Source organism: Muntiacus reevesi, chromosome 14 (genome assembly GCF_963930625.1).
Source record: "Muntiacus reevesi chromosome 14, mMunRee1.1, whole genome shotgun sequence".
In the NCBI taxonomy this organism is placed as follows: domain Eukaryota; kingdom Metazoa; phylum Chordata; class Mammalia; order Artiodactyla; family Cervidae; genus Muntiacus; species Muntiacus reevesi.
In genome coordinates, this window is record NC_089262.1 from 4932807 (window position 1) to 4958515 (window position 25709).

Sequence of the window (25709 nt, forward strand, 5' to 3'; positions counted from 1 at the left end):
TTCTAAATCCAGCTTGAACATCTGGAAGTTCACAGTTCACGTATTGCTGAAGTCTGGCTTGGAGAATTTTGAGCATTACTTTACTGGCATGTGAGATGAGTGCAGTTGTACCATAGTTTGAGTATTCTTTGGCATTCTTGATCTTCATTCAGTCTCAAACAGCCGCAGCCTCTGTGGCAGAACATTCATGTCATGGATTCACCGAACTGCTTTCTCTGACAATCTGCTTCCGTCTGCTTTTGTCTTTCAGGAATGCCTCCACATTTCAGGTCCACTGAGGATTCTCTCTCTGGTTTTCTAGCAGTTATGCTGATGAGAGTGGAAAACAGTGCAACCAACTTGGAAAAGAGTTTAGTAGTTTCTTGCAGAATTAAACACAGACCTAGTCTTTGACATACTCCTTGTCACAACCTGAAAGAAGTAAAATCATACATTTAAGAAGATTTGCATCTTGGTGGGCACAGAAGCTATATACACAGTATCCAAAACTGGAAACAACTCCAAAGTCCTTCACCAGGACAACAGATAAACACCTCGTGGCATATTGACGCGATGAGAACTGTAGCTCAGGCGCTCAGTCGTGTCCGACTCTCTGTGACCCCATGAACCGCAGCACACCAGGTGCCTCTGTGCTTCACTATTTCCCAGAGTTTGCTCAAACTCATGTCCATTGAGTCAGCGTGGTGAATACTACTGGTCAATAAAACAAACTACTGATACCGGCGCGACATGGATGAATCTCACCATGAGACCATATGTGGATTATATATCGGCTGACAGACGCCAGACACAAAAGAGGATCTACTGTGTAATTCCATTAATATAAAGCTCAAAAACAAGTAAAGCTACTTTATGGTAATAGATACCAGAACAAAGGGTGCCTTTGGTGGAGGCTTAGGATGGGCTTGACACATCATGGAGTGATGGCAATAGTCCATATCTTAACTGAAGTCTAAGCTACACAAGTGCATACATGCTTGAAAACCCACTCAGTCATGCAATAAAAATCTGTGCACTTCAGTGAATGCAAATGAACCCTCTGCTTTAAAAAGTTCGACAATAAGATACTATTTTTGAGTACCAAATTTGCAGAGTTTATTTTCAATTATTTTTTCAAAGCTGACATGGGCACACCAACACATTTATTGTCCTGCACTGCTGGGAAGACAAACAGCAAAAAGGGTTCAGAAGATTCCATTATATTCTAATGCTTTGAAAATGCACAAGATAAATATAATACATGTTCTCAGTTTCAGCTAATTACAATATTGCACTCACCACCCCTCAGCTGTGTCAGGAAGCAGGACTGACTTTCTCAGAATACTATATTTGGGCCTATATTTAGACCTAATATTTAAGGTAACAGTGAATGGAGACACGCGCTACCTTGACACACAATATCAGCTGTCATTTTACACTTCCATACAACTAGAAAGTAACTGCCTTTGCCTCCAGCAAAGATAAAAAGGGCAGGAAGAAGGAGATGATTATCTCTGGAAACCTCTCCAGGACCAAGCAGCTTCTTCTTCAGAAAAGAAAGCATGACTCATTTCATCAGTCAAGCATGACTTCAACTGCCAGGAGAAAATCTAAATTCCGTAATTGCAAAAGCCATCTCAAGGTCTTTCTTCTCTGCTCAGAAAGCTAAGTATAGCCCAAGAGGGAGCCTTCAGCGGCCGTCATGGCCATGGTTCATCGGGTCTTCCAGGCGGTCCACACACTGACCCCCTCTGGACTGGACCACCTGACCCTTGGAGGTCAAGAACGGACAAAGGCGCAGGGATGTTCTGCCAACTCCCAAAAGACGCTGCGTGAGGGCAGCGGGAAGCAGCCGTGGGCAGCGATGGGGATGCTCTCTGCAGCCATTCCAGCACTCACGCACCTCTGGGGGAGTGAGCGGCTAAAACCCAAGGGCGATTCCCCTTTTTTGGCTTCCTCAGCACCCGTTTCTTCTTTTGTTTCTCAAACACCTCAATGCCTCTGCCATCAATTTTCTAGATTAAATATCTCCTGCTGAAACACTCGGCATATCTCTCTGTTGCTGATTCGTTGTTGCTATTCAGTAGCTAAGTCACGTCCAACTCTTTGAGACCCCATAAAATGGCAGCCTTCCCTGTCCTTTACTATCTCCTGGAGTTTGCTTAAACTCATGTCCACTGAGCCAATGATGCCACCCAACCATCTCATCCTCTGTCATCCCCTTCTCCTCCTGCCCTCAATCTTTCCCAGCATCAGGGTCTTTTCCAGTGACTCGGCTCTTCACATCAGGAGGGCAAAGTATTGGAGCTTCAGCACCAGTCCTTCCAATGAATACTCAGGACTGATCTCCTTTAGGATTGACTGGTTTGATCTCCTTGCTGTCCAAGGGACTCTCAAGAGTCTTCTCCAACACCACAGTTCAAAAGCATCACATCTTTGGTGTTCAGCCTTCTTTACGGTCCAACTCTCATATCCATACATGACTACTGGAAAAACCATAGCTTTGACTACATGGACCTTTGTCAGCAAAGTGATATCTCTGCATCTTAATATGTTGTCTAGGTTTGTCATAACTTTTCTTCCAAGGAGCATCTTTTAATTTTATGGCTGCAGTCACTGTCTGCAGTAATTTTGTAGCCCAAGAAAAGAAAGTCTGTCACTGTTTCCACTTTTCCGCCTCCTATTTGCCATGAAGTGATGGGACCGGATGCGATGATCTTAGTTTTTTGAACGTTGAGTTTTAAGCCAGCTTTTTCACTTTTCTCTTTCACCTTCATCAAGAGCCTCTTTAGTTCCTCTCCACTTTCTGCCATTAGTGTGGTGTCATCTGCATATCTGAGATTGGTGCTCTTGATTCCAGCTTGTGTGTTCCTGATTGGACCTGGACTAACACAGGATTAGCACCAGGAGTGAATCCAAAGACTGAGATGACAGCTAACGGCTTTGACTTGATCACAGTGATGGAATCGACACTGGTGGAAAATGGAAACTGGTAGTTAGTGCAGAGCAGCAGCATCAGTTCTGTCATGTTCAGCACCTGTGCTGCCTGAGATGCGGGACGCACTTGAAAGGAAGGTTTGGGGAGAGCACGCAGCTGTTGCACTTGACCCTGACGGTAGAGACACTGATGACCGTGGAAAGGCAGAAGATGGGGGGCTCTGCACAGTGGGGAGAGAGCTGGTGGAAGGAAAACAACAGGTTCAGAGATCAGAACGATCAGCTCAAGAAGACTCAGAGCCGGCGGGACACTCCACCATGGCCCAAAAAGACCATCATAACCCTTAGAGTTGCAGGACTGGCACAGCTGAAACCAGTCCCCAAAACTGCTTCTTGAGGCTGCAGAATCATAAAGGACACTGAATTCACGGCCTTGCCAGCACTCGGATGTGAGAGCCTGGTCATGGATTGGGAAGAAACGGAAGCCAGATGACTGAGAATGGCCCATCTGGGTGACTGAAAGCTTTGAGAACCTCGAACTCTAACTGCCCTTGCCTGCCGAAGGAGTTTCACCACACCTGAGTAAGGATACTAGCTCCCAGGCCCGGGAAGTATTAGTCACTCAGTCGTGTCCAACTCTTTCCGACCCCGTGGACTATAGCCCACTGGGCTCCTCTGTCCATCGGATTCTCCAGGCAAGAACACTGGAGTGGGTCACCATTCCCTTCTCCGGGGGATCTTCCTGACCCAGGGGTCAAACCCAGGTCTCCTGCATTGCAGGCAGATTCTTTGCCATCTGTGCCACCAGGGAAGCCATTCTATGCCTGGAGGCCCCATGCTAATCATACCCAAGGAAGTCCTCCCCACACTCACCTGCCACTCTGCCCTGCTCCCCAACCAGAGCCCAGCTCACCCCAAGGGAACAAATGTCAGGTCTGATCCAAGAGGAGGCAGCGTGTACTCTGGGAGAAAGCAGCAAAGCCCGGCCCTGTTAGGCCACAACCTACGGCATGTGGAAGAGGCATCGGGCCTGGGGGTCCAAGCTCCCTCGCCACCACCTCCCGTGACTCTGGCCAAGAGCCTCACTGCTGTGACTTCAGATGTCTGTGCTGTAAAGTGAAAAGCTGAGTTTTCAGTTAAATGATAAATTCTTCCGCATCCATCGCGGGTCTTGAGTAAGTGAGGAGCACCGAATGGAATATTCCTTGATGTCCTCAAGCTCTTTCCTTTAGAGCTTCCTAGAGCAACTTTCAGGGAGCGCTCAGAGGGTGATAAAGACGCCCTCCCCAGAACCCCAGCTCCAGAGGGCAGGAGGCCTGCACTGTGGTCTCTGCAGTGACTGCATGCAATAGGTGCTCATAGAGCAACGGCGCGGCACCATCTGTCCAGGTTTGAATCTTGACTTCACTGACCATTCACTGTGTCATTTTGGACCAGGTACTTAATTTCTCTGTAAAGCAAGGCTAAACATGCTGCCTACTAAAGAGGTGTTAGGTCCCATCACTTCATGGCAAATAGATGGGGAAACAATGGAAATAGTGAGTGACTTTACTTTGTTGGGCTCCAAAATCACTGCAGATGGTGACTACAGCCACAAAATTAAAAGACACTTACTCCTTGGAATAAAAGTTATGACCAAGCTAGACAGCATATTAAAAAGCAAAAACATTACTTTGCCAACAAAGGTCCGTCTGGTCAAAGCTGTGGTTTTTCCAGTGGTCATGTATGGATGTGAGAGTTGGACTATAAAGAAAGCTGAGCACCGAAGAATTGATGTTTTTAACCTGTGGTGTTGGAGAAGACTCTTGAGAGTCCCTTGGACTGCAAGGAGATCCAACCGGTCAGTCCTAAAGGAAATCAGTCCTTAATAGTCATTTGAAGGACTGACGCTAAAGCTGAAACTCCAGCACTTTGGCCACCTGGTGCAAAGAACTGACTCATTTGAAAAGACTCTGATGCTGGGGAAGATTGAAGGTGGGAGAAGAAGGGGACAACAGAGGATGAGATGGTTGGATTGTATCACCAACTTGATGGACATGAGTTTGAGTAAGCTCCAGGAGTTGGTGATGGACAGGGAGGCCTGGCATGCTGCAGTTCATGTGGTCACAAACAGTCGGACATGACTGAGAGACTGAACTGAACTGAAGATTAAGTGAATTAAGATTCAGATCACATAGTGCTTGAGATGACATGAGATATGAATTGCCATGTAAGTGTTGGCTTTGATGATTAGTGGAAAAATGAAGGCCATCACAGGTCATGTGACTAGTGACATCACAGATCAACACTATGCTGCCTCGCAGTGAATTCTTTTCGCAGAAAAATGTTTTTGAATTTTGGTCATGATGTCAACACCTCCGTTCAAGGGAATAAACAATGTGCATGACTCGGGGGCTGACACTTTGAGCTGGTGTGGTTGATGCCTTTTTGAGACTAGACTCCAAAAGAAAGAGGACCAGCTGGAAAAACTCAATACAGCCCTTTGAGACAAAAAAATAAATGGCCAAACCCAGTTCTGCATCTCTTTATAAAAACCGCCACTAGAGAGAGTTGGCCCTGACACCATGGATTCAAATGCTCATGAAAGTGTCATCAGCAGGTACAACGCAGTTCCCAGATGACGGATGACAATTGTGATAAGCAGCTTCCCTTCCTCCCTACCTTTCTTCCCTTCTAGGCAGACTGGCCTTGACTCTCTCTGCAGAGATCCCCATCCCATCACTGCTTGCAAAGGGAGAAGGAACTCGGGACCCACAGTTGTCCTTAGAGATTATTTTCTTTTGCTAAATGTTCACAATTCAACTGTCCTAATGGTGTAAACTTAATCTCTAATAAGGTAATTTTTAAAAACTTGCTAACTTTTTTTTTTCATTGCAACTGCAACATATTCCTTTTCAGAGTGTTGGAAAATCAAATAAACAAGAAAAAATTTAACAACAAAGTGTAACCTCTATACACTGCTAGGCTGGGTCTTTCTTCTAACATAGAACTTTCTAGAATCTCCTGGGATAAGAAGGAAAGGGTCCTTCTTCCCATGGCTGCCTTTACCATGCAGTCACTGAAGCAAGTCTCCGGGTCCGTTGACTGGTGGGTTGAGGGGTGAGTAAGGTGAGAATACCTACCTGTAGTAAGGTTTTAATTGTTACCATTCCAATTTTCCTCCTTCAATCTTTCTTCCTACACATAGCTTTATGTAGCTGTAGCTATAGTGTGGATATAACGTTTCACTTTGCTTTCTTACTTGAAATTATTAAGTTCATCATAAATATTTCATTTTGCTATATAATCTTCATAGCTATAATGTTATTGCTCCATACTATTCTCTCAAGTGGATTAGGTATAATAGATAAGATGACGACAATCTCACCTGTCGGTCAGTCCTGCTTTGGCCTCTTGCTTCAGCATCAGTATTAAATGAGGTCCCAGGTGGCTCAGACACTTTTGGGAGACCCGGGTTCAATCCCTGGGTCGGGAAGATCTCCTGGAGAAGGAAATGGCAACCCACTCCAGTATTCTTGCCTGGGAATCCCATGGATGGAGGAACCTGGTGGGCTACAGTCCATAGGGTCACAGAGTTGGATACGACTGAGCAACTCCACCTTCACTTTCACTTAAAAAAAAAAAAAGTTGCATTCAGAGAATAAATTATATGATCACTCTAGTAATCTTCCCAACCAGAAATAAAGACCTTACAGACAGCTGCCTGGGATTTCAGTTAAGCCATTCCCAAACCACATAGCATGACGCCCCTGCTTCAGGTAAGAAACATTTCTCGCAGATCCCCCAAGGCCCACTAGTCTGCGGGGATGACAGTCACATATACAGAGGTTTCCTCACCTCCAGCTCCAGAACGGGACCAATACTCAACCCAAGCAGAAATCCTGTAATGCCAGGTACATCTGGGGCAGCTGGTCAACCCCAGCACAGGCCTCGGGGACCCGGGGTCAGGGTGTAAGTCCCAGCACGGGGCTGAGCCGGGCCAGCTGCTGAGCTTCTTTGAAACAGCTTCTTCATCAGTAAAACGGGTCAGATAAAACTTAAGACGGCTTCTCCGGCCATAAAATGATGAAACATGTAATGCCTGCCTGTCCCCACCGGCATCACCTCCGGATCGTCTAACATTCCATCTTCCCACGGGTTAAGTGCACTCAGCATATTTACAGACAGACCTGTCATCTTCCTACTCCACTTCTCTTTAAAAATCAGAGCTGGATAGAACGGAGGTCACAAAGACGCCCAGGAGACCCGGACAACTGCATCGCAGTCAGTTACAGCCGAGGCTTGGTCACCAGCCAGTGGTCTTGCCTGGGCAGAAGCTCCGCCCTGTCCCACCCACTGGAAAAGCACCCTCCACAGAGACGCACCTTTGTACCTCGTCCTCGATCCGGGGTACGTGCACTTGCCACAAACCAGCGAGGACGGGTCAGCACGCTGCTCTGCCGGGAGACAACCCCAGAAAAGCAACCCGCAGACCATCCGCTCTGTACTTATTTCCACCGTGGTCTGAAAAGTTATTTTTCACAGTGAAAATTTTTAACAATTTGGACAAAGTGAAAATGGTACAGACATTTAGAAACAACCCTCACGGTGACATCAGAATGAACACGCGGGGTGGATGAATTTAGAGGGTCCTCAAGTCAGATGAAAGCCAAACCAGAAAGAGCGGCGAAGTCTGGAGTCAGCCCTGAGCCATCTAGGTTTGGGGGGCATTCCTCCTACTTTCACAGCTCAGTCGGTAAAGAGACCGCCTGCAGCACTGCAGGAGACTGGGTTCGATCCCTGGGTCGGGAGGGAAGATCCCCTGGAGCTGGAAATGGTAACCCACTCCAGGATCCTTGCCTGGAGAATCCCAAGGGCAGAGGAGCCTGGCAGGCTACAGTCTGCGGGGGTCGCAAGAGTTGGGCACGACGGAGCGACTAGGCACACTCACGCCTCCTACGCCGCGGCGCTCATCACTGCCCCACGCGGTTCCCCGTTGCGCAGCTGGGCCTCGCACACCAGACCCGGCCCGATCGCTGCAAACATTGCCTCCGCGGCTCCTCTGGTTGGTCCAGCTTCGGGGGCGTTTTGCTTGGAATTTCACCAGATAAAAATACTTTTCAATGGGTGCAAGGCAGAAAGAGAGGGGAAGGGTGAAAGCGTCCAAGTTGAGGGAGGCTTCCCACCCTTTCCGCTGCCGGTCCCGAGGTCACCCGCGGGTACCGGAGTCCGGGACCAGCCCCGAGCACCCGCGGGCGCCATGCGTCGGACTCAAAAGCCAGTGTTCAGAGGTCCCTTCCTTCCCCTTTCGGAACGCAGGGCCCCTCTGGCGTGGCGGGGAGGAGAGGAGCCGGGACGGGACGCAGGGGTCAACTCATGAAACGGTCATCTTCTAAAGTCCTGACTCGAGGTGGGGGCGGGGTGAGTGCTATTCTTCAGGGGGTTGCGGCGCGCGCGCTTCCCGAGTCCTGCTTCGCAGGCTCTGATTCTTTGATCGGTCTTTGGGTAAGTGCTGGTTCCGCAGACCCGGGTCCCGGATTGCCGTGTGGGACCCCAGGGTCCATCTGGGACGAGGTTGCTTTCCATCCTTTCCCCGACGTCCCCTTCCCCTGGGGACTGTTCGAACCAGGGCAAGCGAGGTCGGAGGTCCCAGGCCGGCGGCGAGCCTGGGTCCCGGGGCACAAGGACTGGGGGCCTCCGGGACCCCGAGTGCGCGCCGACACACGCCCCTTGTCTCCCTACTTCGCTTCCTTCTTCCGCGTCTGCCTGGCTCGGAGCGCGGCGTCCCCGCAGCCGGGCGCCCGGTGTGGCCGGCGCGCGCCGTTGTCTCCCCCCAGCGGCCGTACGCGTGTCGCTGCCCGAGCCGGGCTGGCTGCTGGGGGGAGCGGAGAGGCTCGGCGCAGGCAGGCCCACGGCCCCGCCCCGCGCCCCCCCGTCCCCCCGCCCGGGCCGGCAGGACCGCCCCCTCCGCGCCGCGCGCCGCTCAGACGGAGCAGCCGCCTCTGCAATGTCAGCAGCCGCAGCGGCAGCGGCGGCGGAGACGCGAGCGGCAGCGGCCGGGGCCCCGCGGTAGCGGCCCGCGCAGCACGGCACGGCCCGGCGGGCGCGCACGGCCCGAGCCCGCGGCCCCCCTCGCTGCCTCCGGGGCGCGGCGGCCGGCTCTGCGCGCCCCGGTGCGGCGCTCGGACTCGAAGCCAGCCCCGGCAGCGGCCGCGCACAAAGGACCGCGGACGCCGGGCTCCGGGGACCGGCCGGGGGGACGGACCACCGCGCCGCGCGCCCTCCACGCCTCCGCTTCCCCGGCGGCCGGAGCCCGAGCCCGAACCGGCCCCGTCATATGACAGCGGCGACCCAGCGGCCGGCGAGAGCGCGTGCTGCCCGCTCGCCTGCGCCACGGCCGCCGGCGCCGGGGGTGGCCCGCGCCGCGCCCCGTTGAGTGGTCGCCGGTCGCCGCCCCGCGCGCCCCTCGGGCTCCGGGCGCAGGAGCCGAGGGGAGCCCGCACCCGCGCCGAGCCTAAGATGGCCACGCTGCTCCGCAAAATCGGGCTCATCCGCCTGCACAACCGGGACACCGAGGACCCCAAGCACCACCACAACAACCACCGCGCCGGCGGCGGCGGCGGCCCGCAGAGCGCGGCGCTGCGCGGCAAGGGCGGCGCCAAGAGCGGCGGCAACAAGCCCCCGCAGCCGCCGCACCCGGCCGGGGGCGCGGGCGACGCCAGCCCCGGGCCCGGCAAGGGCAAGGGCAAGCGCGCGGCGGAGCTGGCCCCGCGCGACAAGGCGCCGCCGGCGGCGGCGGGGGCGGCGGGGGCGCCGGGCGCCGGGGGCCCCCGGGAGCGGGCGGCGGGCGCCAGGGCGGGGCCGGGCCCGGCGGCGGCGGCGGCGGCGGCGGGCGGCAGCCTGGTGCCCGCGGCGCGCCAGCAGCACTGCGCGCAGGTGCGCAGCCGGCGCCTCATGAAGGAGCTGCGGGACATCGCGCGCCTCAGCGACCGCTTCATCTCCGTGGAGCTGGTGGACGAGAGCCTGTTCGACTGGAACGTGAAGCTCCACCAGGTGGACAAGGACTCGGTGCTGTGGCAGGACATGAAGGAGACCAACACCGAGTTCATCCTGCTCAACCTCACCTTCCCCGACAACTTCCCCTTCTCGCCGCCCTTCATGCGGGTGCTCAGCCCGCGCCTGGAGAACGGCTACGTGCTGGACGGCGGCGCCATCTGCATGGAGCTGCTCACGCCGCGCGGCTGGTCCAGCGCCTACACGGTGGAGGCCGTCATGCGCCAGTTCGCCGCCAGCCTGGTCAAGGGCCAGGTAAGCGGGCGGGCGGGGGGCGCGCGGGGCGCCCTCGAAACCTGGCTCCAAAGGGGAGGCATCCCCCGGGCGCCTCCCCTCGACTTGCCTGAGCGTTTTCTCCGTGGCCCGCTTTTCCATCCCGTCTCTGCGCGTCTCCGCCTCTCCAGAATTCGGGTTCTCCTTCCGCACACCCTCCTGTCTCTCCTCTGTTCCTTCTCCCCGATCGTCCCTCTGGCTCTTCCCGTCTACCTCCGGTCCTCGCCTCAAGCCCGCTGCCTCCATCCGCTCCTGCCTTTTCCCCCCTTGCCCCTCCACCATCTCCGCCTCCTCCCTCCCTCCCTGCCCCCTGAATCCCCATCTCTCCTCCCCTCCGGTCCCATCCCCCCGCCCCAGGTCTCCTTCTCCGTGGCCTCCCGTCTCCTGTAGCCATAATCTTCCCGAAGGTGAAACTTTGTCTGGACCTCAGAATCTATAAACGTCCAGCCCAGTTTGTCGCCCCCCTCGCCTGCCACACACAGAGGTTTCCCCCACCCCCACCCCCAGTAGCTCAGGGATGCCCTGCGAGTTGGGGCGGGGGGCGGTCTCTGCAGAGGGCCAGTTGCCTGCTGCCGAATCTGCTCGCCGGCTCTGCTTTCGTCCTGACCGGCATCTAGTGCAAGGTGAAAATTCTGCTCTTGAGAAATTTGACTGGCGAGGCAGAGGTGTGGTGTGAGTTGTTCTGTAAGTGACAAGGCCAGACTCCCTCCAGGAAACGCCTGGGACCTGCCTCTCACCAGGACCATCAGCTCCCCCGGAGATCTAGCTCTCCCTCTCAGACTTGTGAACTTGCTTCAGTTTCCTCATGCCCCCAGGGCTTAAGTCCATCATCAGGGTTAAAGATTTTTGACTACTGAAATCAGGGGCAAGCCTGATGTCTTCTCGCCTGCTGCCCCAGATGGCAGCTTTACTGCAAAGAGCCCCCAGAGAACCTGAGAGCAGAGAATGAATGAACCTTCTGAAATACCTTCCCCTGAGCTGCAGGCAGAAGAGGTGTGGTGGTTTTCTCTTCCCAAGCTATATGGTCTTGATCACGTTCAGGTTGGTTGATGTTTTCCTAAATCGCTATGGAATGTTACTTTAAAAAAAAAAAAAACAAAAAACATAGTTTTATGTGGGTGTGTTTTAGATTTATGTAGAATCACTGTTTTGTTTCGGAGACCCCGAGTGACCTCAATGTGATCTTTCTACAGCCAGCATCTTAGAAGCCATCAGCCCCCTGTCACCTGCCTCTTCAGGATCTTTCACACTAATCAAATAATGCTTGTTCTGCCAATTTCGCTAGAGGTGGAGCCCCTGGGATTCCACGCCAATCGCTTTGGCACTTAGTTCTTGACTGAGGTCTGTTTTCACCATGTAACTATCCTGCTAGTCCAGCTTTCCTGGGGTTTAGCTTCCGCTTGTTTCTCCAGTTCGCAACAGCATGGATGTGGCAGCTTTAGAAAGGCGAGGTTTAACGCTTTAGCATCAGAAATTCACCGTGAAGCTTGTGGTTTAGTGCTGGCTCTGATGTAATGGGAGTCTGTGATGGGAGTCTGTGATGGAATACAAGCCACAGGGGTCGGAGGGGGCCCCGTTTATATCATCAGGATTCATACAAATGATGGGGATGAATTTTTCACAGAAATGCATCTTTTATTGGTATCAGAAAGCTCCGCTAATCAAAACTCTCTAGAACACTCTCTTGCCATCTTTTATCCTTCATGGGGACGACTCTGGGGACATGGGGCGGAGGAATATCATTTTGCCTTATAATCATAGAATCATATCATTTAGATTTGGAAGCGATCCCAGAGGTCACATGGACCTCAGCCTGCATTTTGAAAGATGCAGGAAAATAAAGATTTCAAATGACAAGTAAGGACTTTTTTTTTTCCTAAGATCTATCTTAGTAAGTTGTTAATAAATATTTGCCATGTTCACATCAATGCTGTGAATGATCGTTCTGTTGGTGCCTGGGCACTTCTATTAAGTTGGGCAAGTCCTTGGGTATATATTTATTTTCTCTGTAACCCAAATTGAGAATCTTCATACAGTTGGCAAACTAGAGACCTCATTGTTGCAAGTAATTATCAACATTTTTATTAGTTTCAAAATCTTAGTTGAACTCAGCGCCTTCCCCACCTAGCATATTGTGTTATACTACCTGTTCTAAAGTCTAGTGTGTAAAATATCTGAAAGGAAGAGGAGCACTCAGAAGTTTATAAAAAATACCAATTCAGTTCCTTTGCACTTTTCCTGCTGACTTCAGCATCCGAAAGAGAGTTGTGTAGGATACATACAAACCACTGGAAATGCAGTGTCAGGACCGGAGGGATGGTCGCTCACCAGTGTCTCAGGCTTCTGTGCAGGGCAAGATCCGACCCGGGTGGTGTTTGGGGGCCTGTGTGTTAGGTGCCTTTCCTGCTTTTGTGAATTTCCTACCTGCAGGTTGTTCATTGCACGTACCTTGGTTACTGAATTATTTCCACAGTTAAAGGTAACAGGCTTTGGGAAAACAATCAAAATACCTGATGAGGTTTTCAAAGAGAACCGAAAGTGCTACCAAACCAATAATTACTTTAAAAGGCAGAACGGTTCCATTCTAGTTACCTTCCTCTCTCTGTTGGCACTTTCTTTTTTAGGAAGCATTTTTCTTACTTGACAAAGTAGAAAAGGCTCCTTTTCCTCTTTCACAACTGCTAAGCTTAGCTTTCTGAATTGGGGATACCCTAAGGTTGATTTTGTTTCTCTGCCTATAGACACGTCATAAAATACATTTAAGGGTCATAATAAGCAGAGATTGGTCTTCTTAATTAACTGGTCATATAAAGAAGAGATCTGCTTCACCATTTTGTGTAGAATGTTAAATGTTTGGGTTTACCACTCGGTGTGACAGATCAGTCATTTCACGAGTCATTTCATGTTACCTAACTCGTGGGGGCCCCATTGTTATCAACATCCCTGGTGTGCTGCTTTAGGAATTTTGTCTGTTTTAAATTAACTTACCAAATATTTCTTCTGTATACATTCTGTGTAGAGATGGTGACATACATACCTTGCCTGTTTATTACCAAATCCTCTTCTGGCTACAGAGAGACATTTTAGGTTACTCTTCGTTTGTGAAATTAAATGAAAACTCTCCATGCCTTGGAGGGTCATGCCTAGGCCATGCCCCGTGTGTACCGGGTCTCACTCCCGGAATGATTGATGATTCTACAGATGCCCTCTGCTTGCACTTGTATGAGCAGAAGTTTCCCCAGAATGACTTGCTGTTGTTGTTCAGTTGCTCAGCTGTGTCTGACTCTCTGTGACCCCATGGCCTGCAGCACACCAGACTTCCCTGTCCTTCACCATCTCCCAGAGCTTACTAAAACGCATGTCCATTGAGTCAGTGATGCCAACCAGCCATCACATCCTCTGTCATCCCTTTCCCCTCCTGCCCTCAATCTTTCCCAGCATCAGGGTCTTTTCGAGCGAGTTGGCCCTTCACATCAAGTGGCCAAAGGATTGGAGCTTCACTTTCAGCAGTGTTGGAGTCAAAGTGGCTTGAGGGGGCATTGAGTCGGGGTTCTGTTTTCACATCGGTGCGCCTCCTGAGGGGCCCCTTTTTAATTAGTGAGACATCACCCTGGGCAGGGGAACCAGATGGCGCTTGAAGGAGAGTTTCTCAGTCCTCTCTGTCCCCTTGGTGCCAACCACGGGACTCAACCCAGTAGGAGGTCGGTGCATTAGCAGCAGCGGCAGCTAGCATGTACTGTTTGTTCTGTGCCAAGCTCTGGGCATCTGAGCATTAAGGCGATCAGCATTCCTGGTTCTGCTGGTCACCGTACAGGTGAGGGAACCTCAGCTCCACGTGGTCAGGGGAAGTGAATGCAGCTCCGTGTGCTAATACCAGTCATGACTGCGAGGCTCTGAGCACCAGCGCATGTTGGTGATGGTTGTCTGTGACGACAAAGTCATGCCCAGGCCAGCTAGGACCCTGGCTGTCTCCAGCCGGTGCTTGGAGGTGACCTATGTGGTCACCATTTGTGTCCACAGAGGACAGGGACACAGCCGTCCATCAGCAGAATGAGAACAGTGAAACGCCTTCAGTTCTCAGGGTTTGAACCAGAAATAGGTGAGCGATTCTGGGACAGTTAGTTTCCTGACAGCAGTCGTTTCTGGAATTTTGGAACACAGCAAAGTGGCAGGTGTCCAGACTTCTGAATGTGTGATGAAGAAGGATCAGGCCCTGCAGATCAGCTTTGTTTGATGATAAAGTGCATCTGGGACGTCGACTTTAGGGCTTCAAGGGTTCTGCATCATGGGTGTTCCTGAGTCTGGCGCACACACATACACACACACACAGCCCATCTTCAGGACTTCTTCCAAAGTACTCAGCCTGGAAGTAGCTTTTTACTTGTCACTGCATGATCTCCACGGCCGCCCAGGTGGCTCAGTGGTAAAGAACCCGTCTGCCAGCGCAGGAGTCTCGGGTTCAGGATCTTCAGGGAAGATCCCCTGGAGAAGGAATGACAACTCACTCCAGTATCCTTGCCTGGGAAATCCCATGGACAGAGGAGCCTGGCGGGCTCCAGTCCGTGGGGTCGCAAATGAGTCAAACACAACTCAGTGACTGGAAGCAAGCAAACACAATCTCAAAAAAGTAACCAAGAACAGACCTGTGGGTTCCTACAGTGTCCTGGCTTCTGAGCTGTTGTAATTCACACAACGTTTTGAAAGCGCTGTGTGAGTTAGCTAAGGCTCTGCCCCAAAGTACCGCAGTCTGGGGCGCTCAAACAACAGGCTTTCACTTCTTGCCTTCTGGAGGCCAGAAGTCTGAGAGCAAGGTGACAGCAGGCTTGGCTTCTTCTGAGGTGAGGAGGATGTTCTCAGGCCTCCTGCTTGGCTCGTGGACGGCCGTCTGCTCCCCGTGTCCCCGCATGGCCTTCCTTCTCTCTCTGTGTCCTCACCTCCCCTTCTTGTAAGGACACTGGTCTAACTGGATCAGTGAAAGTGAAGGTCGCCCAGTCGCGTCCGACTCTGCAACCCCGTGGACTATACAGTCCATGGAATTCTCCAGGCCAGAATACTGGAGTGGGTAGCCTTTCCCTTCTCCAGGAGATCTTCCCAACCCAGGTCTCCCACATTGCAGGTGGATTCTTTACCAGCTGAGCCACAAGGGAAGCCCAAGAATCCTGGAGTGGGTAGCCTATCCCTTCTCCAGCGGATCTTCCTGACCCAGAAATTGAACCGGATCTCCTCGCATTGCAGGCAGATTCTTTACCAACTGAGCTATGAGGGAATCCCCTGTGTTACTGGATCAAGGCCCACCCTAATGACCTCCGTTTGCATGATCACCTCTGTAAAGACCCTCCACACACCGTTAGTGACCTTCTGAGGTGCTGCGAGGTAGGACTCCATCCTATGAGTTTTGGTGGGATCACTGCGCAGGCCCGTAACAAGCCCAAACAGGAATTTCTTAACCAGTGCAACCTCTTTCCTCTTGAGGCTGTTGCTGGTTTGCCGAGTAACGTAAACGAAGCCCACCCGTGTGCACACAGGGCCGCACTCAGCGGGGCCCGCTGGGGACAGGGACGGTGGCCCCTTTAAAGGGACGCTGGGCGGAGCGGGCGTGTAAACAGTGACAGCGGGGCGTGGGTCAGGCCATGTGACTCACCCAGGAGAGCGGATCTGTGTGTTTCGGGGCGGGAGTGGGGGGAGGTGTCTTATGAGTCCCTGTGTTGCTGTATCCTCTGCCCACGTGCAGGTGACAGAGGTCATCACCCATGCCGGATGACTTTGCGGCTGGAGGTCTCCGGGTGCCCGATGGTTCAGAGGAAAAAATAGCTTGTCCCGCTATCAAGTAGGGCGGCCGGGAGGACGCGGGCAGGACTCTGCATCCTAAAATAGCCCCACGCCACCTTGGCAAGCTCCGCAGCAAGGCTGCCCATCCCGGGGCTGACGGTGCAGTTCAGAGCCATAGTGACTCACCTCACCCTGAGCTGTCGCCTTTTGCGGATCAGACAGAAAGAGGATGTAAACGCCTTTGTGTTTACTTGTCTGGTTTATACTAAAGGCTGTAAAAGGTTTGCTTTCCTTCTTCAGGGTCAGGAGAGTTTAGGGGCTTTTGTTTGGTTTTTAATGGGACGTGCCAACGCAAACAAGAAGTTGAAGTTTGTCTTAACCCAGAGTCCTGCCCTTTCTCATCCCCAGGAACAGGCATGTGTGAGGGCACGTTTAGAAGGAAAGCAGCCTCAGTGGTGCCACTCTGGGGGCAGTGAAGGGACCAGACAAATGACTTTCATGTCTATTTAAAAGATAAAATTTTAAAAAGCCACTAATAGTGGGTTCTTTGAGCCACATTTCAAATCTCTTGAATCCTAGATTCTTACTGGGTTGATAAGGTGGTGGGAAGGGCTTCGCGGTGGTTCAGTGGTAAAGAATCTGCCTGCCGATGCAGGAGCTGAAGGAGACACTAGTTCGATCCCTGGGTCAGGAAGATCCCCTGGAGGAGGGCATGGCAACCCACCAGTATTCTTGCCTGGAAAATCCCATGCATGGAGGAGCTTGGTGGGCTGCAGTCCATGGGGTTACAGAGAGTCAGACATGACAGAAGTGACTTCACACACCCACACACGCAAGGGAGTAGGGAGATGGGATGGGATGGGAAGGGGTAACTCCTGTCCTCTGCTGGAGGTCATCAGCCCCGGGTTCATTAGATGCCCTGGGAAGCCTTTAAATTATCCCAATGCTCATGTGTGAGCTCAGTCGTTGACTAGTGTCTGACTCTTTGTGACCCCATGGACTGTAGCCCGCCAGGCTCCTCCGTGCATGGGATTCTCCAGGCAAGAACACTGGAGTGGGTTTCCCTTTGCTCCTCCAAGGCATCTTCCCGACCCAAGGATCAAACCTGCACCTCCTGTGTTGGCAGGCAGATTCTTTACTGCTGTGCCACCTGGGAAGCCCACATTATTCCAATGCCAGGTCCCCCTCCCCAAAGATTCAGATTTCTCTTGGATAAGAGCAGGCCCTAGTAGAGTCCTGCTGGATAATCTCCTACTTGATTGTAATGAACAACCAGGGCTGGACCAGAATTGCTCATTTATTCCACATCCACCCTCTGTGGTCCCTCCTCCCACCAGCAGCCGGAGCTCCAGGCCGTGGCGGGTGTGATGAACTGTTTACCTGCCCCCCCTCCCACCTTGCTTGAACTCACTGTCCTGTGTCCGCCCTGACCAGCCTTCTGGAAGCCCTGCTTGTGTAGAGGAGACCGTCACATAACCCAGGCCTGCCTGCCTGGACTAAAGAGTGGAAACCCTGTAAAAAGGGAGCGTGAGTGTCAGAAGAGTCCTCACCTCGGATCAGACACAGCACCAAGGGCTCAGCTGCAGGACCACCCAGAACTGTGGATAACTAGCTGGTTCATGCACTGCAGGCATTCACACAGTGAATAAAATCTGTGGGAATTGCCAGTCACCAAGAACCATCTAGTGACTGCTATTCAGTTGCTCCATCGTGTCCGACTCTTTGCAGCCGTGTGGACTGCAGCACGCCAGGCTTCCCTGTCCTTTACTGTCTCCCAGAGTTTGCTCAAACTCATGTCCATTGAGAAAGTGGTGCCATCCAACCATCTCATCCTCTGCCACCCTCTTCTTCACCTTTCCTCAATCTTTCCCAGCATCAGGGTCTTTTCCAATGTGTTGGCTCATCACATCAGGTGGCCAAAGTATTGGAGCTTCAACTTCAGAATCAGTCCCTCCAATGAATATTCAGGGTTGATTTCCTTTAGGATTGACTGGTTTGATCTCCTTGCAGTTCAAGGGACTCTCAAAAGTCTTCTCCAATACCACAGTTCAAAAGCATCAATTCTTCAGTGCTAAGCCTTTTGTAAGGTCCAACTCTCATGTCTGTACATGACTACTGGAAAAACTGTAGCTTTGACTAGGGGCCTTTGTCGGCAAAGTGATGATTATCCAGTAGGGATGACGCGAGACCCGCTCACATGTCTGTGGTGTGCCCAGCAGCCCTGCAGTTACCACTTGCTGAGTGTTTAGAAGAGGCCCGTTCGCTGGTGTGTGCAGACTGGACAGCTGGCCGTGGCTTGTGTGTGCACTGGGGGCTTACGAGAGCGGGGTTCTGGGGTCAGCAGGGTCTTCCAAGCTTCTGTGTGACTGCCCCAGCAGGAACGCTCACTGCGGGTACCTGACTGTAACACTGAGGGTCAGCCTGCTTTTCTGAGTGTTGTTTCACTGCTCGGTTTAGTTCAGCCGCTCAGTCATGTCCGATTCTTTGTGACGCTATGGACTGCAGCATGCCAGTCCATCACCAGCTCCCAGAACTTGCTCAAACTTATGTCTGCCAAGTCTGTGATGCCATCCAACCATCTTATCCTCCTCTGTCGCCCCCTTCTCCTCCTGCCCTCCATCCTTCTCAAGCAGGGTCTTTTCCAGTGAGTCAGTTCTTGGCATCAGGTGGCCAAAGTACTGGAGCTTCAGCATCAGTCCTTCCAACGAATATTCAAGACTGATTTCCTTTAGGAAGGACTGGACTGAGGACCCCAGATGGAGAGCGTCAGGGGAAGAAGCAGAATTGGGACCAACCACACGGAGTTGGTTAGGGGAGGAGAGCGGTGGGATCCGGGAGCCGGAGCAAGTGGCCAGAAGGTGCGCTCCTACCTGGCGGGTCTGGGGGTGGTCTAGCGCCTCATTCCTGTTTCCCAGCCTTTCTCCTCCCAGCCCTGCCCCGCGCTCTCCCTACAGGGCTGCCATCCCCCGCTTGGCGTCCTGCGGTGCCCCGTCCAGCTTCTCCGTCCCCTTCCACCCTCCCTGCTGGCTTGCTCTGGTTCCCCTAAACCCTCACCTGGCTTTCTCACGCCCTCGGTCAGGACCATTACAGAATACATCCAAACCCCCAATCTGCGCCCACCCGGGGTGTGGCTCCTCCCACCAGGGCCCCCAGGAGGCCCCTCTCCCACCAGTCTCACCCTCCCAGGATACACCGGCAGGTCTACCCCCTTTGCTGAGCTCACTGGCTCACCCCCATCTGGAAAGCTCCCCCATTTATCAGTTGAGCCCCTTCCATCCTCCACAACCGTGCCGAGATGTCTGAGCTCCCGCGGAAGACTCCTCCATCACCCCTCCAATAACGCGAGGGCTCTGTTCTCTAATACCTCCGCGTGGTCTGGAAAATGGTGATTTCTACGCTGATCCTGTGAGACTGCGTCACCTATCTGCGGCTCTGTTTCCCGCTCCCCTCACCCAATGCCCAGCGTATCGTATGTGCCGAACAAATGTGTCCATCACCAATTTGCTCAGCTGAGCACACACCCCATCCCCTCTGCTCGTAGCTATTTGAAATACAGTAAGACTGTGAATTTGCCAGGTGCTTACTGCGGGCCAGCTGCTGTGCAAATGCTTCAGTGGGTCATTTGATTAAATCTTTGCAACAGCCTGTAGGGGAAGTGCTATTGTTATTCCCATCCTACAGAGGAGGAAACTGAGGCTCGCTGAGGTTGAGTCTGTGCCCGAGGCAGATGGCTAGTAGAAGGGCAGGGCTGAGATGTCACCAGGCGTCTGTCAGAGCCACCTGCTTCCCGTGGGCGGTCACATCGGCAGGTGGCAGCCCCCCGCCCCCCCACCACGTAGCACCTGCGGCTTGCTTGTTCCTCATGGGTCCCCACGCTCCTCGGGGATAGCTTTGTAAGCATATCGCGCTTGGCTTTGCTACAGCTCAGATTTAATACACAAGGGGCGGGACGATGTAGCCATCAAATCTAATCTGAAATTCCGGAGTCTGTGGTACGGAATTATCCACAAGCTTGAACAACTGTACTGGCCCAAATTCAACACTCGGCAGCTTGTATCTATTATGTGAAATGGAAGAATGTTTTAATTCTTTCAAACTATAGGAGAGAGATAATTATTGCTGCATTATTTCTTCTATACACAAAAGGGAAAGACATTTTAAAGATTCTGAAAATAACCAGAGAAAGAAATGCTTTCTGAACGTAATGGTTACATTGGTGAAGCCACACAGGTTGAAGAAATTACTACTTTAAAAACAGTTTCTGTAAAATAATAATTCTCCCTCACAATAGTTAGCAAGTATCCCCAAGATTTTTTATTATTATTAAAAGCTCTTGATGAGAGAAGGACATCCTATCTTTTAATGGATCAGATTGCATTTTAAAAGTGTACTCAGCTCACTTGGGAATTGAAGGAGAAATTTCCCAGAAAAATATTGTTAAGGGGGTACTTGTCATTTTTTTGATGGTGAAAATCAGACATTTCCAAACATCAGAATATGAAATTACAAAATGGATTATATGGTGATTATAGTAAAAAGCAGCTATTCTTGTTTTATAAATTGTTAATTTTGTGTACACACACACACACACACACAACAATTGCTTTTGCCTTACCAATACATATGAATGAGGGTGATTTTGACTATCAGGCTGGGAGCTGGTTTTACTTCCCAAGAGACACTGGCTAGGAATTGCATATAACTGTACAAAATAAGCTTTCATTGCGGCAAGGATTAACTTCTGTCAGTCTTCGACAATTAGAGGCATACCCTACCCCACTCTGCTCCCCTGTCAGTGGAAATATCTTGAAGGAAACTTGAAACTGAATTTGTTACAAGCTTAAATTAATTGTAATAAGATGACATGCGCTTTTACAATGTAACTTTTAAAAGTCATCCGAATACTAAATTAATCAGAATTTCTTTAATCTCAGTTTGTACAAGAGGACTGCATCTCAGGGAAGCTTCCTCTGTAGGGCACGTGTGTGGGGACACACTCCCCTGAGGTCGGAGCCCCTCCAGCTTGGCCTGGGGAAGGCAGAGCCCCGCAAGTGTTCAGGTTAGGGTCCTCAGGAAGCGCTTCATCCAGTGAACACCTGACGCTGACAGATGAGCTGCCCGTAGTGGTCCCTCCCCTCACAGAACTGCTTGCTTTTCCTCTGATCACTTTTATAATGCATATTAGGAAACATCGTAATCCTAGCCCATAAAAGACAGAGTTTCTCTATAAGGATCAACTGGTAAAATTACATAAAGGGTAAAGGAAATTATTTTAATTCATAACTAAAACTAATCTAATAAAAAGTGACTTTGAACTCTACTGGATTGAATTACAGTGATTTTTGTTTCAGTAATTTTATTTATAAGATCCTGGCATCCGCCTTTTCATAGACAAGAGAGATGGATGCCTTTTGGTTATTCTTACAGATCAGAGAAGGAACCAGAGGCCTCAGGAGCCCATTCCGACAACTTCAGACCCCATGAGGCCACCCTTAGCATCTGTGGACATCTGGAGACACCTCCTCAGAACAATGCATCAAATGCATAAAATAAAATTCACAGGAAAACAGTCAGACTTAGAAATATAGTTATCACCTTTTAAAAATGATGAACTAAAATAAGAAGTTAAAAAGCATGACTTTATTGACACATTTAGTATCAAGACCTAGTTAGTGGGGTCCAGTGGCTAAGGCTCCATGCTCCCAATTCAGGGGCCCAAGTTCCATCCCTGGTCAGGGAACTAGAGTCTACAGCCAAATAAATAAATAAAAATAAATATTAAAAAGAAATCTATTTACTGTCCTAACTGGACATAGAAAGAAACTGATGACATTTCAAGCTATCCACAACTGTCGCATGCGTTTTCGATGTCTGGCATTTCTCTTGGTAACAAAATGAAAGCCATGCTGAGTCTGCTCCGCTTTGTTGCTTCCAATACAACTAAATGAAGTGCTGAACTGCAGTTAGGAGTTAATGAAAATAAAGACAGCTTTTGCATCTAAGTTTATGTTCCCTTCAGGATTCGTGGCCCCTGGAGCCCATGGCTCTAGGTGTTGACAGCTGTCTTGGGAAAGAACTTAAATCTTACCATGCAGCTCATGGCCAGAACCTCTGGGGATGAGGGTCAGGACCCCAGCATGAAGCTCAGTCATGGTCTTGTTGGGTGGAATTGGGATAAAGCCATGGACCTCAAGCAGGGGCCGGCTGCACCCCAACCCCTCCTCCCAAGGCTGCTTCCCACCTGAGCCTCAGTTGTCTCACCTGAAAATAACCCCATATCACAGGTGTATTATGAAGCTCAAAGGAAATGATAGCTGTAGGTGCCTTGCATACAGGGGGTAATCAATAGATGCTCCTTCTTCTTATAAAAGTAGAATTTTATTGAAATAAAAACATAAAAAAAGTACAACCAAAGATCCAGAATTGGTTTTACATTCAATATCCATCATAGGAAGCAATCTGCTTTCATCAGTATTAGTATTTCAGAGTGATATTGACATTCAGTTGGTTCAATTTTTTTTTAATATTTGACCATAATTTTATAATATTCCCAAAAACCACAGTGCAGCCTCCTCTTTGCTCTCCCAGAACTGTCACCTCTCCTTGCAGACTCTTGTCATCACCTGTTGACTCTCCATCATCAAGTCATTTTTTATTGTTAGGAGTTGATTTCTGATAAAAACCATGATTGTGTTATTATCCAAGCACAGTTGTGAGATCTGCTTTTTCAGCTTTACAGCCTTTCTCTCCAAGAACCCTGTTTGTTAGCAGTATCTTTAAATTACCTAATTTCTGCTGCTGCTAAGTTAGAAAATCACATTGAAGAATATCATTATTTCACACATTCATCGTCTCAATCACACCTTGGTACCCTTCCATGTTAGTGAGATGCTTTCTTTATTACAGAATACGAAGGGCACTTGAAAACTTTTGGGCTTCCATTTTGTTTCAAGATGAAAAGCTGAGTCAGAAATCAAATTTTAAATGTTTTCAAATGCTGTGGTTTCCAGTAGTTGTCACAGGTCACACAGGATGAACACAAGTTGCCTCAGTACAGCGGAAAGAGTGTTTCACTTAGTGGTTCTCTGCCTGATGGATGCCTTTGGGGAACGTCTTGTCTGTCTTTCTTTTTTCTTTGTCTTCTTTCTTATGCATGTGTATTTGTGTGTATATATATATTTATATATATGGGAATAAGTATACATATGTATTTATATATATATACTCATATGTATATACATTCTTGTCCCTCACTGGCTTTTATAAAATATTGATTGTAGTTTCCTGTGCTATACGTTAGATCCTTGTCTTTATGTTTTATATGTAGTAGCGGTGTGTATGCTAATCCCAAACTCAAGGAAAAGTCTTTCTTTTAATGTAATTCATGAGAATTGTAGTTGAAATGTTCAGTCTACCTATGTATACAATATATGACAATAATTGGAGGATAATCAACAGCAAACCCCACTCTTGTCTTATAGCTTAGTCAGCTAAGACTCTGACCATTGGCCTGGAAACTGGGGTAAGGGTAAGGCTTCCTGCATTTGACAAGATAGTGACTAGATGTCTTCAGGGTTTTTTCCAGCACTTAAGACTCAGATGAATGGAATCAGCATTCTCACAAGGAGAGGGGATAGTATACAGCTCATTGGTCCTCCAGGATTTTTACGTTGTTTCTGTTGTGCTCCCACTGATTTCCTGCAAGGCTAGCGATACTGAAATCTGAAATTCAACCTCTGAGATCACCAGAGACGTGAAGCACCCTCCCGTCCCCAGGCGCTCTCAGCTCGCAGGGTGCACCAGTCTAAGAAGGCGTGTGAGCTGCTTCGTGGAAGTGGAGTCTGTAACAACATCTAAATCAACATCTAAATCACCACCTGGGTGGTGTTGCCATAACTACCCCTGTAGGTTGGTAGTGGTTTCAGCACTGCAGTCAGCAAATAGAAACGGTTTTACCCAGCACCGCTCAGATTGTTTATTTCACGGGCATTTATGTCTCTCTTCCCCTCCTATAAACTCACTATCCGGCTGTCATTGAACCTTCTGGTTGAGATCATTTCAGTTGCCTCACCCTAAGAAAGTCTTCGCAGATGGCATTAGTGGTAAAGAACCCACCTGCCAATGCCGGAGACATAAGAGGTGAGGGTTCAGTCCCTGGGTTGGGGAGATCCCCTGGAGGAGGAAATGGAAACCCACTCCAGGATTCTTTCCTGAAGAATCTCATGGATAGAGGAGGCTGGTGGGCTACAGTCCATAGGGCCACAAGGAGTTGGACATGACTGAAGCGATTTAGCACACACCCCAAGAAAAAATATCAATAGCCCTCAATCTGCAGCTTGTCCCCAACCATGTGCCACTTAGGGTCTCAGAGGACAGCCGATCACCCCATTCAGATGAGGATGCACCTAGCAGCTGCTGGTAAACCCCCGACTTGATTGCCTTTGGGGCCAGTATGTCACACAAGAGCAGACGACCACTGCTTAACCTTTTCAGGGTGTTTGAAGAAGGGATAGATGGTCTCATGCCAACTCTGTGGCCAGGAGAAACCCAGGGTTTTCAGAGCTGGGTCTTGATCAGCGCTCAACTGAGAAAGACACCCACAGCCTGGAACTCTAAGCTCAAATGTGGGAGGAAGTGTAGGAAGGATGCAGCCAATGGGAGGAGGTGAGAGCCCCAGGTCTGCATGGAGGAAGGCGTGAGCATGCCGGCCAGCAGGGGTCTCTGATGGAGGTAGACAAGCCAGATCCCCACCTCGGAGCAGTGCTTGCTTGCATTCAGCATTGCTGCTGACAGAGCACTTCTACTCGTGTGGCTTCCTGGGGTTCCGAGATAAGAGGAAGTCCAGCCGGAGGAGCAGGACAGACTAGCAGACCCAAGGGTACAGTAAGTGTCTGTTTTCTTGAGCTCCCAAGGGCAACGTGATTGAACCAGACCATTACTCTTCAAGTGGCAACTAGGGGCTTAGTGATAATTTCCAAGAGGGATCTTCTCTCCCTATTGTCTCATTCTGTAGCATCATTAAGTAGGTGTTGTCAAATATTCAAGTTTGAGGACCACTAATTGGACAGATCACTTCATAAAAAATAGATGGGGGAAAAGTGGAAACAGTGACACATTTTATTTTCTTGGGCTCCAAAATCATAATGGGCTGTGACTGCAGCCATGAAATTAAAACACACTTGCTTCTTGGCCAAAAAGCTATGACAGTCTAAAGTGAAAGTGTAAGTCACTCAGTCATGTCCGACTCTTTTCAACCCCATGGACTACACAGTCCATGGAATTCTCCAGGCCAGAATACTGGAGTGGGTAGCCTTTCCCTTCTCCAGGGGATTTTCCCAACCCAGAGAAGATTCTTTACCAGTTGAGCCACAAGGGAAGCATGACAAACCTAAACAGCATATTAAAAAGCTGAGACATCATTTTCCCTACAAAGGTCCGTGTAGTCAAAGCTATGGTTTTTCCAGTAGTCATGTCCAAATATGAGAGTTGGACCATAAAGAAAGCTGAGCACTGAAGAATTGGTGCTTTTGAACTGTGGTGCTGGAGAAGACTCTTGAGAGTCCCTTGGACCGAAAGGAGATCAAACCAGTCTATCCTAAAGGAGATCAACCCTGAATATTGATTGAAAGGACTGATGCTGAAGCTGAAACTCCAGTACTTTGATCATCTGATGCAAAGAGGTGACTCATTGGAAGAGACTCTGATGCTGGGAAAGATTG

The 25709-nt window shown here is 50.2% G+C and overlaps 1 protein-coding gene across 1 annotated transcript in view; it reads left to right on the plus strand.

Annotated features, from left to right (window-relative positions):
* The first annotated feature begins 8952 nt into the window (after positions 1 to 8952).
* UBE2QL1 (ubiquitin conjugating enzyme E2 QL1) overlaps positions 8953 to 25709 on the plus strand; it is a 52985-nt gene continuing 36228 nt past the window's right edge. The window contains exon 1 of the mRNA XM_065905370.1: positions 8953 to 10203. Within this exon, the coding sequence (XP_065761442.1) occupies positions 9415 to 10203 (789 nt within the window). The 5' untranslated portion in view covers positions 8953 to 9414. The remainder of the gene's footprint in view (positions 10204 to 25709) is intronic.